A 12,882-nucleotide genomic window follows, 5' to 3' on the forward strand; every position below is an offset into this window, starting at 1 on the left:
TATACCAGAATTTGACCTAAATTTCCTATTACATTGAATTAAATAAATCAAAGGGTTCCAATAAAAGGAAATGGCAAAAATGAAAAACACCTATTTGATTGCCTTTTAAAAGCACACTTCATATATGTGGATGTCGGTGAATGAAATTTTGGACTTCCATAGAAAAATAAATAACTTTAAAAAGTTAGAGGAATCAAATGGCCTTGAAATACAAGCAATCCAGTCTAGGAATGTTGGGTAGAAGCCTTAAGGAAAGAAATATGAGATGTAAAGTATTGATTATTTTCCACATGGAGAAGAATCCATAAGGTTAATATATATAAAAAAAATACTATTGTTTGATTCATTGGTTAAGAGTAATCATCTTATATTTATGTCATGAGATTGAATCGCGAAAATTACCTGCTAGTAGTCTGAGAACAACAATTTATTCTTAGAAATAGTGTGTGAATTATACACAAAAATATTAAATTTAAGCGAATGTAATAGGTGCATCCTCAAAATAAAAGACTTTGAGTCATTTGTACTATCTTCCTTCAATAACATAACTGGCTAAGGAAACATCACGTCTTTACCTTTGTGGTGCGACCACTTGTGAAATCGTTGGAAACAGGAACAACAACACTAGCTAGACTCTTTGTATCCATATTAACAAGAGCACCAATGGTAATACGGCAGATGCTACCGTACGGAATGAAGACAGCAAATTCTACCTTGTTTGCAAAAGTTTTAAAACTACCTTAAAGATGCTCATTCTTCGCCTATCCGAGCTAAAAGATCTTCAAATCTCGTCTTGCAAGCTAGTGAACAAAGAAAGGCAACGAGCAAATATCATTCTCGATAACACGATGGGGACTTCTACAACCTCCTCAAACTTGTCAAAAAAAGTTTAAGATGACAATGGCAATCGTTACTGAGATTTTTATTAAAAGATCTCGAAACAAAATTATAAAATTGGAGAATATCCAAACACAAGAAAGATATCTTCGTAAACACAATCAACAGCTAATCTTAACAAGCACCACATGAATCCAAACAAATAAAAATAGAACACCTACTGAACCAGATCCAGTGTCACTCTTTCGCCTTCTTCCACTCTCATTAACCGCAAAAATCTTTTTTGCAATCACATACAATCTTGCCAGACGTCACATTAGCTAAACCACGAACGCGCACTTCATGATTTTTCATTCAATAAGAGTTAATTTGAGTGTTCCTGCAATTAATTTACTCATATAGTTCACTATAACCAACTTATTGGTTAAAAGAGAAGACTTATTATCAAAAATCGAATTGAAATTAAAATCAAAATCTGAAGCTAGAACATTATCACACCAATTTATTTAATTTTAATTTATTTTACTGCGATTTTGATTCCTTTTTATATCTAATTGGGCTTAATTTCTCTTTTATTTGCGTTCAGGTGGACACACGTCGTGAGATAAACAGCTATGATTATTATAATGCAAGGGATAGGAGTATGATAAATTACATTACAACAATGGAAGGGTTTAACCTTTATACAAGCAAAAGCAAAAGACTGTAAGATCAAACACCCAAAAAGCAACTATTTTCATCCTGCTTTTTGATCTACAAATTGAAATCTGTATCCTATGTTTACATAGTTATATCATTTCCCTATCTTCCTTTCTTAATTCTAAAATCAAAGCCATCAAATTATGGGGCTAAAGTTTTACAACAGAAGCAATCAGCATTTCAGCATGCCCGCATTTGTTCTGTCCATACAAAGAAAATCTACACACAATAGAAGCGACCTCACCTGTATCCTGAATGGATGTCCGACTCGAAAGTGGAAGAACAGCAGCATTCTACCCTACAATCATTGCCTTTGCATTGCTCCAAGGACACTAATATAATTTGATTAAATGACAGTCAATTTGATTGAAGAGGACCAGATTTCTCACTCCCGGGGCCGAGCCAGCCAAAGAGAACTGAGAGCTCGAAGCCGAGAAAAATAATCATTTATGGCAAGAAGAGCCCGAGCTGACTGCCTAGTTGTCAAAATTCGATGCATTTGTTGCAGGGTTTGTTGACGCAGATTATCAGCCTGATATGGTAAAAAAGAGAACAAATTATTAACCTAGCAATTAACCTGGAAAAATCAATTGACAAGAATATAAAACTAAACCAAATATATGGATTTTTCAAAAGAAAATTTCATACACAAAAAATTGCATACGATATGGTTCCCAAATTTTTACAAGCTGTAAAATTCGGATGCATCACACGATCTTCAATGATCCAGAAACAAAGAAGATTAAATGAAGTATTCTTCACATTAACTTCCTTTTTATTTTAACTACTCTCGAGACTAAAAGGTCATACCCAAAACACAACGCTTCTGCCATAAGCAGGGTCTGGAGAAGGTCCAGATGTACAAGGCCTTCCCCCCTGTTGAGACTGTCATAATAAAACGACACATAACCAAACACCTAAATTAATAATGTTGTGACAAGGTATCAACACATGGAAACTGTTTCCTACTGTTTAAAACAAGAACCAAGAAAAGGATCAAGAATGTCATGTGCGAGTTGAGAATACCCTTCTTTTCCTATCCCCTCCTTTTTCTCCCAACAGACAATCAAATCACATAACGCTAAAAGAGATAAAAAAAAACACATCGGAAACATAGTCAATATTGGACACAAAATGTAAGTACCTGAAGAAGGAACCCTTCAAGAGTTCCTAGCTTTCCCATGGCCATGGCCATTTGACCCATATAGTTTGCCACATTCCCAGATGATCCAGAGGGGGCAGAAGGTGAACCATTGGCCAAAGTCTCAGCCAAAGATTGTTGCAATGCTTCCATCCCTTGTGACAAAGAATCTTCAGCCTGTTGGGATGACTGCTGCAACTTTTGGATACCCATAAACTGTTGCTCAGTTAGAGGCTCCAATTGATTTGCAAGAAGCTGCGCCAACATCCATTACATTTAAGAAATGATCAATAAACTAGAAAGGGAAGAAAAGATGAATGCATCAGAATGTACCTTAGAACAAAGAAGAAGGAAACAATCTATTACAAGCAATCACAATAACGTGATGGTGTATCTAATATAACAAACATGCACTGTTTTAGGCAATTGTGTTGCTTCTATTTGAAGAATATAAAAATCACATATCTACAAACTTAGATTAGGAGAAGTAAATAGTGCATGCAACATAGCTTCCAATAAATAAATAAATAAAAAGCCAGCTTAGATCATCCAGATATAAAACAATGTAAAGAACACCATGGTTATCAGAACCGCACCAGATAATACCAGTTCAAGGCTTCAGATCATGGGTCAAAGGTTCATCAGTGGATCGTTTGAGTCAATTGCTGGTTAACAGAAATAGTTTCAAGTATTATGAATACTTTAAAAAAAAACACCGATGAGGAAAAGATGATAACATATTGAGAATGTATTTTAACAACTTATGAGATGAGAGCTAGAAAGTTTCATAAAACCCAAAAATGGTGGTCATGCTGCAAACTACTGGAAAGGTAGTCCATAATACAGACAGCCCGAAAACAAACTTCAGATTATGATCTTAACTGAGGGCATAATGTCCAAATAGGCATAAAACCAAGTTTCAAAGCTAGGAAAAGTCAATGGGCACAAAATGCTCCTAAAACGATTTCAAAAGAATCATCACACTTTTAAGGGTATCGCATTTCCAGGGACATTTTGCTTCAGGGCTTTGATTGTTCTTTTGCACGGGAAAGGATCACCCGAGCTTTATAACAAGTTTTGAGGAAGCAAAGCGAGAATGGTAAAATAGAAAAAAGCAACAATCAATACTTTACATATTTCCCTTACATGTTGTTTGGTTGATGCTTTTTTCTTGGCAAAAAAGAAAATGAAATTCATTTAGAAGTGAATAGAGAATCAAAGACAAAGAAAAATACATATATGAACAGAACAGAACCTTAGTATATAACAAAAAAACTTGTTTAATATTCAAGTTGAAGAACCACCAAGTTAGAAATAAACTAGATGCATCCAATAATATGATACCAAAAATATGATGATTTGATGTTATATTATTAGATGGGTCCATGGTTGATGTGTTAAGATGAGCCTACCTAATCTATCCACTTAGCAGGCAGGGAAACTGATACTTCGTAATAAGAAAAATAAATTTAAAAATTGTATTTGGGAAGAGAAAAAGAAAGCTGGATTTGATCATTTTTACATAAAAGACATGCATCTTAGATTTTATAATTTTTATAATAGTTTGATTTGAATTTTTGTCACAACCCCATGACTAAGTTGGTACCACTTTCTTTGTGATACAAAGCTTGGTCAAAGTTCTATTAATATATAGATTTTTTTTTCAATTCCTATGAACTGTTTTTACTAGTATCATTAGCATAGATCTAGCTTCAACAAAGTTAAGACATGTAAATTTCAATAGACCCTCATGAGACACTCAAATATTGAAACCTCATATGTACCATGAAAACAGTCCTCGGTATCAGAAGACTGGAGCTCACCTTAAGAAGCTCAGATGAACGGAAGCCTCCAATCCACAGAAAACACCGCTCTGCTGGTGTTTTCCACATTCCTGATAAGATATGGAAAACATCAGCTTTTGCCGCAGTGCCTTTCAACCTGAAAATGTCATCAAAATGCGTTGTGACACTGTCCACAATAATGCGAAGTTCAGCATCACCAGCATGTGAATTGACTGCAGTCCTCAACTCATTTATCTTCCGATTGTGCTCTTCTAGCCACCGTGCATATTCAACATCAAATGCCAGTGCACCTGTACATCACCAGTCCATGAAGATCAGAGATCAAAAACTTCAGAATAAAAAAGCTTTAAATTTTTACATCTCGTTTTAAAGGGGAAAAAGAAGGAAGAGAAGGAAAACACTAATTAAATAAACTCACTACCATATAGCAAATAGAGTAAATGCAGGGCAATAAAGTACAAAAGCATAGAAGGCAAAATTATTTTTTTCCTAGAAGTTTCAACAATCAATTTATTTCTGGATAAGGCAAAACAATGACAACTAATGTTGTCAGGGGCGTTACACGCAGTCAAGGCACAAACTCCTTTATATAGCCTGAGGTGCAAAACAAGCCCGCCTAAGTGATATAAAGGTGCTCGCATATAAATAAATATGTGTAAAATGTACGTGAAAAATTATGTAAAACATGATAGATAATAACTAGTTAAGACAAATTTTAATATAGTTCATTTATAAATTGAAATCATTGTTCAAGTCTAATAATTAATGAAAAGAATTACAATAGAAAGAAAAAAATCAGAAATAGAGAAAGAGAAAAAGAATTAAAAGAAGAACAAATAGTACAATAGATTGAGAAAAAAGTAAAAACATGTTTACGTTTGCTTGGTAGTGTAACTAGTGTTTGTAACTGGTTTGAAGGAGGTTGACGTTTTGAGTTTTCATTATTTAACAAAGTTTTAACATAATAAACTTGACCACTAGTAGGTTTATAAGTAATAAAATATAAAATTATGGTATTTTGAGTGTTAAAAAAAAAGAAACTTAAAATTTAAAAGTCGGCTTCAGGAAATAAAGTTATTAATGTTAAAACCAAAAAAAAGGAGTTAAAAGTAGACTTCAGCGGGTATTTGGGTTTTAAAGAAAAAAAATAGAAAACAGTTGAGCTAGCTTTTTTGCCGCCTATGGTTGAAGCCCAATGCACAAAAAAGCGAACTAGGGCGGGTGCCCAATAAAAATAGCCTCACATGAGAAGGTTGAAGGTGAAATCTTGACTTCTCACAGGGCATTAACACCTAGGCAGGCACCTTAATAACTGACAACACCAAATTTATCATTGAACAAAATCCAATAAGCCAAAAAAAAAACCATTCAATAATATTAGACATTATATGCCATGAAAACCAAAGGAAAAAAGCAAATAAACAATTTCTTCAACAGAACCAAACCAGAAAAGCAATTAATCACAAATGCATACAAGGAAGCTTATTGTGCCAAGTAATAGCATCCAGGCATACATAACAATGTTCTAAAAGGTGAAGGAACCCTCCAAACCTTGAATTAAATACTCAGGTATAGGTACCTGACACAAGCAGAAACAGTTCCTTCTTTTCCATGTTTACGGAACGAAACTTATCATACCTAGTACATATTATTCACTCATGTAATGTAATAGCTACTGTAACGAAGCACATTTTAACCAACTTGCAATATAACGAACTTGCATTCCAAGAACCATGACAGTATATGGTAGGAAAGGCTAACAAAGCTTATACCATTTCCACTCATTGAATGAGATTGATCTCCTGAGCTTGAAATGAATATGCCCTATAGTGAAAGTAGCAAAAAGAAGATATGTAAGGCATAATAGACAGCATTTGCAGCCTGAAATTTTAAAATGCAAATGATACATTATAAAACCTAAAAGATTAACATGTAGCAGACCTGCTGACGAGCTCGCTGTAGCTCTTGCTCAAGTTGAGTCAATTTCAGTCGGCTACTCTCCAATTGCTGCACATATGCCTAGATTTTGAATGAAGGAAAAAGGTTAAGAAACAGGGAATACAATAATAAAATTGGTAAACTGAGCTCAATAGATACAAAACAAAAAAGCACACATAGTTTTGCACTTTTCTCCTCTGTTTCTGGTCAGATACCGCTGCTTCTACATTTTTTTGGGGTAAGTTTTTCCTTGCATTTCAAGGGTCAAACTTCCATATCCATGAAGGCACTTCAAAGAAAATGCAAGGTCAGAGCAAGAAAGTTACTTCATATTTCCAACCAATAACCTCCCCTGGGGAAATTAACCTTTTTGTGGACACAATAGTGTTTTTCCAACTCTTTTTTTATGGGAGTTTTTCCAATTCTTATAATGTCTTAAGCAGGACAATCAATCAGCCTTAGAGATGTGACATAAAGGTGTAATTGCTACATTGTGTTACAAGGGATTTTACAAGTTATCCCTAAATTTATAGTAAGACACCAAAATACTGCACCTTGATAGATGATTGCAACTTAGAATTTAATAAAAGCTTGCCTATGCAAACATTGATAAAGTTGAAATGATTAAACCAAGTTAGAACCTTTTTCCTTAACCGGCTTTTTCTTGCAGCCTCACGATTTTGAGCAAGCCTACGCAATGTCTGTAGAAGGGAAAATAATAAGATTATCAATATGATGGTATACGGATAAACTTTTTTAACAATTTAATATTCTCGTTACCCAATCTAAACACAAAAAAGAGGGAACCTGACCTTCTGATCTGTTTTATCTTTTGATCTATCGCTAGAATCAGAAGCCACAATAGCATTCATTTGACCTCTTCCAAACTGCACAAAATATTGATGAATTCACAATCACTATTAGCCAGTAGGCATATTCACCAGGACAACATAATTTGTCTACATATGATTTTTTTTTTCCTTTTTTATTTCTGAGAGAGAAAAAGTAAAGTTTTGGAATCAATTAGGTGAAATGAAAACTAAAACCCAAAGAATCAGAGGTTTAAACACTAGCATGAACAAGAGGCATTACCCTTTGATTTTTCTCATCAGTGTCATCTGTTGAAGTATCAGTCCTGGGGCTGGCATCTGCCATACTGGAACCTCCCAATTCTCCCGACCAGCTGATTAGATACAAGATTTGGCAGGATCTCTTTGTAGTGTTTAGCCTGTGACCCTAAAATACCGGCAGAAATATTACAATCTGTATACGCAAGTGTCTTACACACAAAGAGGGAGAGATAACTCTAAGGGGCTAAATTTAGTTTGAGAGCTTGAAGTATAAACACAATTTCTTATAGGAGATAAATAACTACCTTGCTTAAAGCGCCAAACTGGGCATCAGCTATTGCTTGGGAACTTGACTTTATGTGATTAAATAGATTATCTAAAAGCAAAAATGATCAAAAATAGATATCATGATAAGATCCGTCACGAAAAGACAAGGAAAATAAATGCTAAATCAGCAAACCATTTCAATTACATAACAAGAAAAATGAACAATGCAATATGATGCCAGGTTCAGTAGTAAAAGAAAAAGAAGAAGAAGCAATAACACACTGCCAAAGAAAAATGAACAATACAGAATAAGAATCATTTTCCAGAACTCGCCTTTAGGTTTATGCTTTTTTGCAATTATATTTATAGACAAGTACATCATTGAGTTAAAATAAGAGAACATAAAAGAAAAGAAAACTATTTATTCCAGATAGTGCATGGAAAAAGGTGCAGAGGACATGGTCCAGCACTAGTTACAACCTACATCCTCAAGAAATAAAGAGTTGAGGAACAGTAGAATATCATTCAGCAACCCATGTTACTCATAACAGAAGGTGGTTTCAATAGTCAATGCACCCATGCCACATTAAAAATAAAATAAAATGCAACACATTCTATTCATAAGAAGTAATAAAATGCATAATGCAATTTCATTTCCCATGACATGAAAAACAAAATGCATTGAATTGTTCATCACTAGAAAGTTGAAGACCATTGCATTCTTTGCATAAGATCGATAGCATCCTCAATGTAAAATCCAAGAGATTGCCCAAACGTTCTAGAGTTTGAAATTCTAGAAGAGCAAATGGTGTTTGCCTCTTTACCACTGAAATCCATAAGTCATCAAAACCATTTATTCTAATTTGAAGCAATATGTTTCAAAAAGTAAAGCAACAGGCCCATAACCCAGTGAAGAAGAAAAAGCTAAATAGGAACATTTCATGATGTGTAACAGGAGATGACTAACATTTCGACATTCTTAGACAGCCTCTATTTATAAGAAAAATATGCCCGGCATCCCAGATCTGTGATCATACTTGGCCAACCTCAGGGCCAGTTAACATGCTTTAAGTCAATATAATACTATTCTTTCCCCAGAAATGCATAAGTCAAATTAGCAACAAAGAAGACAACATAACGCTAATAAACTCCCGGACTCAACCCTCTAAGGAATACTAACGTTACCCTATACTACACTTACAGCCATGAATTATACACAGGCGCCAAATTTCCAATGCAAACTACTTAGTTATATACCTATGATGAACCAATTCTAACTTCTATCAATAACCAAAGAGATTAAGAGGTAGCCAACACAAAACTCATATGAGAGAAGTTAAACATCGATAACTATTACAAAATAGTTAATAGAAACCTCATAAACACTATAGAATCAAAATAAAAGTAAAAAGAAATACCTGGGATTGGAAAAGGATACAAAAGGAACGTAGCTCGAGCAAAGCTGCTACAAAATTCTTCTCATTTTTGCACACCAAAATTCACCGTTCTACTGCCATCAATAATCACGAACCATTAATCATCATCCAATACCGCTTTTTTATTCCCTTTACAAACAAATTCCCACCTGCGCCAGTTCAATTACTTCTACCAAGTCAACCAAAATATCACGATAACTCCGATAACCTAACCCCCAAAATGAAATCAACAAACTACACTAAATTCAAACTTCTCAAAATTAAACACACACAATCTTAACCTTTTACCCGTACAATTTTGCAGAGAAAAAAATCTAAACGCAAACCAGATAGCAAAATTATCGAATTTTGACAAGAAAAAAAAGAATTAAGCTGACCTTGCCTTGGCTCTAAGCTGGAATTCAAAGCACCAAGGATTACATGCAAATAGAAGTACTAAGTAACCAGTTCAGCTTAAGGGGAAATTCTTAAAAAAAAAAAAAGAGTAACTTTTGAGGAACTAAGCAAAGAAAAGGAAAGGGGGAATAATAAAAGAAAAAGAAGAAAGACAACAAAGAAAAAAATGGAATAATGAAAAAGGGGGTCGCAGCCTGAAAGAGCGGAGGAACGGAATGAGTTAGGGTTTTTAAGACATGGAATGTGTAGTAATAGATTCTCAAACGACGCCGTGTACATAAGGAATATAAGAATAAAGGTACCAAATAAACAGAACCTAAAAATCCGTCCGTTAAAAAAAAATTTCGACCAGTTTTTATTTTAAGAAGAAAAAAGAAAAGCTAAAGTACTAAAACCTTCGAGAATAATTCGAAAATTAATTCGGCTCTTAGTTAAAAAATGCACTAAACTAATCTTTTAATTTAAAAATAACATTTAATTGGCCCTTCTAATTTGTCATTTTTGTATCGTTAAATATTGATGTGATGTGATCGTTGACGTAAAAATTTTGATAATGTAATGATTGTTGAAGAAAAATATTGACATGAAAGGTTTAATTGATTTTTTATATTTTACAATGATCTAATTGATTTTTAATTATTTTAAGAGGACTTAATTGACTTTTAAAATGGTATAAAAATTTATAAAAAAAAGTTGTAATTTTAATTTTTAATTGTTTTTAATAATTTGTATATATTTCATAATTTTTTTGAAAATTTTATAATATTTTAATAATTGTTAAAACTTTTTAATAAAAATTATAATCACACTTCAAGATCACCCATTAAAATCTAATTCAAACCTTAGAAATAAAATAATAAAAAATATATTTTTCTTATATATATATTTTAACTTTTACAACTTCTTATACTCTCAATAAAATTTTATATTTTTTTAATTTTTATCATTTAAATTATTTTTATATAATTATCTACCATTTCTAATGTTTTTAATAATATTTAATATTTTCATTATTTCATAACATATTTTAATAGTTTTTTAAAATTTTATGATATTTGATGATAATTAATATTTTAATAGTTTTTTAAAAACTTTTCAAAAAAATTTTGTAATATTTTAATAATTTTTGGCTAAAATTTTTATAATAATTTCAATTTCAATATTTTTGTTTTTCATTTTAGTTATTTTATATAATTTTCTATGATTTCTAAAATATGGTTAAAATTTTATAATTTCTTGATAATTTTTAAATAATCCCTAAAAATCAATTAAGTCATCCTAAAATTCTTAAAAAATTAATAACCCCTTAAAATAACAAAAGAAACAATTAAACCCTCCACAATAGTGTCATGTCAGCACTTAACGGTCTATCAGGGGCTTTAATAGAAATAACAATTTGGATGGCCCAATTGACTACATTTTTCAACCAGGTACACAATTGATTTTTGAACTATTTTCAAGAGACTTTTTAGTACTTTAGCAAAAAATATATATTAAGGGTAAATTACACAATTGATCAACCAACTTTCATAATTTTCATTTGGGTCCGAAAATAAAAAGTTTACAATATAAGCATTTTCGTTACATAATTCTATTATTTTAGTCACTGTCGTTATATACTTTTATCAGTTTAGTCATAAAACGCATCTAAGCATACTTGAACCTTTGTCCTCCTACACTAGTAATAATGTTGATGCCAATCAAATTAAGATTCAATCAAATTAGTATTTTTCTTTTATCCTTTTATTCGAATGAGATTGCACAAGTCTTACTTGTAGGTCTTAGGGAGATTGAGGAAGCAAAGTTGGACATAGAAGACGCAAAGCTACTTAAGTTAAAATTTAAATAGGAGCTGGAAAAGCTATAGAGAGTCGCGATGACGCTAATCTGTCATATTAGTTAATGAAATGTTTCATTTTGAGCTTGGCTATTTCGATCCTTTCCACTCTAATCCAAAAAGATCTTGTAAAGCATCAAACCTAGCTATATAGTTTATAATAGACTTTGTAGATGAGGAAAATGCCAGGGAATATACGAGGGTTAGCTTTAGCAATTTTGTTGAGTAATCACACAACCTAATTGAGGGTGAGGTTGGATGGGCGGTACGTTTATATACGGTTAATGTAAAAATAGTGGTGGCGGTAAGATTAAATATTATAACGATATTGTAGCGTGAAATAAAAAATAAGCTAAACGTATCACAATGCACCACACCACCCATCCAGACCCACTAAAACATACACCAACTATGATGATTAACCTATGAGATATGTACCAACTTATGTTAGATTGAGATGGGATAATTTGAGAATAATGCTTATCATTATATTATATTATATTATATTATATTATATTACATTACATTATATTATTTAAATATTTCATATATTGTTATAAATTGTTTAAAATAATTAATAATTTCTACACTAATAGGGCTAAACAATAATAATCTAAAATCATAGTATGACAAATCAAAGATAACGATATGAAGAAAATTAACATAAAAATAAGAAAACTAACAAATCAAAGATAACGATATGAAGAAAATTAACATAAAAATAAGAAAACTAACAAACAATTGGATTTTACTCAAATTAAGTAAACAAAAGATTAACTCACTTCAGTGTTCATAATTAACTACGGGTTTAGAGTTCTAATTAATTAGCTAGTAATTAACCCAATTATTACCTTTTGGCCTCTAACTAAATTAACTACTCATCAGGAGCTATTTATATTTCGACCTCACAGTTTAAATCGGGATAAACTGAGAGATGTTCGATAGACTATTCTTTCGACCTCATCTACTTGCCCAACTTTATTGGGTCGTCGATCTTAGGATTTAATCACATTCAATTCAATACAACTAGTTATAAAGCAAACCCTAAAGCATCAGTTAATTAATCTCACTTTCGGTCGTCAATCTCCTTAAGGTTCTAGTTCGTCATGGATCTAAATGCAAATTTCCATGATTTAATTTCAAACATTTAAAATAGATATCAAAATAAAAGAAAAAGGGAAAAGAAAATTTTGATTTATTGGATGTCGATTATGTGCAAAAAATGAAAGCCCGTTGAATAGATGTTGAATTGAAGTCAATTGCAAGTACAACCAAACTAAACAATAATATTTAATGAACAAACTAAAAACTGAAATTGAAATCAATATAAACCAAAGTGAAGCGACAATTTCCCCGATTCAAACCCTAATCTAAGCAAAATAACAATAACAAACAAAACGAAAAAGCTTTCTAATTAAGTAATGGGCATTGCTACTTATAATAACACTGCTATATG

General features: G+C 32.2%; 1 protein-coding gene across 3 annotated transcripts; it reads right to left on the bottom strand.

The window, feature by feature from the left end:
- Positions 1-1,473: 1,473 nt before the first annotated feature.
- LOC107935543 (transcription factor TGAL1) lies at positions 1,474-9,814 on the bottom strand. Of its 3 annotated transcripts, none has more exons than XM_016868169.2 (11): positions 9,571-9,814; positions 9,176-9,264; positions 7,796-7,866; positions 7,513-7,656; positions 7,233-7,307; positions 7,062-7,121; positions 6,424-6,501; positions 6,255-6,306; positions 4,501-4,772; positions 2,681-2,932; positions 1,474-2,068 (listed from the first exon to the last, which is right to left on the bottom strand). In XM_016868169.2, the coding sequence occupies exons 4-11, from the start codon at positions 7,573-7,575 to the stop codon at positions 1,922-1,924; spliced, it is 999 nt and encodes a 332-aa protein (XP_016723658.1). In that variant the 5' UTR covers positions 7,576-7,656; positions 7,796-7,866; positions 9,176-9,264; positions 9,571-9,814; the 3' UTR covers positions 1,474-1,921. The 3 variants fall into 3 exon arrangements, with proteins under 3 accessions (XP_016723658.1, XP_016723657.1, XP_016723656.1); XM_016868168.2 differs by having other exon boundaries at positions 9,176-9,267; XM_016868167.2 differs by having other exon boundaries at positions 9,176-9,342.
- Between the last annotated feature and the right edge of the window lie 3,068 nt (positions 9,815-12,882).

Source organism: Gossypium hirsutum, chromosome D13, assembly GCF_007990345.1.
Source record: "Gossypium hirsutum isolate 1008001.06 chromosome D13, Gossypium_hirsutum_v2.1, whole genome shotgun sequence".
Lineage (NCBI taxonomy): Eukaryota > Viridiplantae > Streptophyta > Magnoliopsida > Malvales > Malvaceae > Gossypium > Gossypium hirsutum.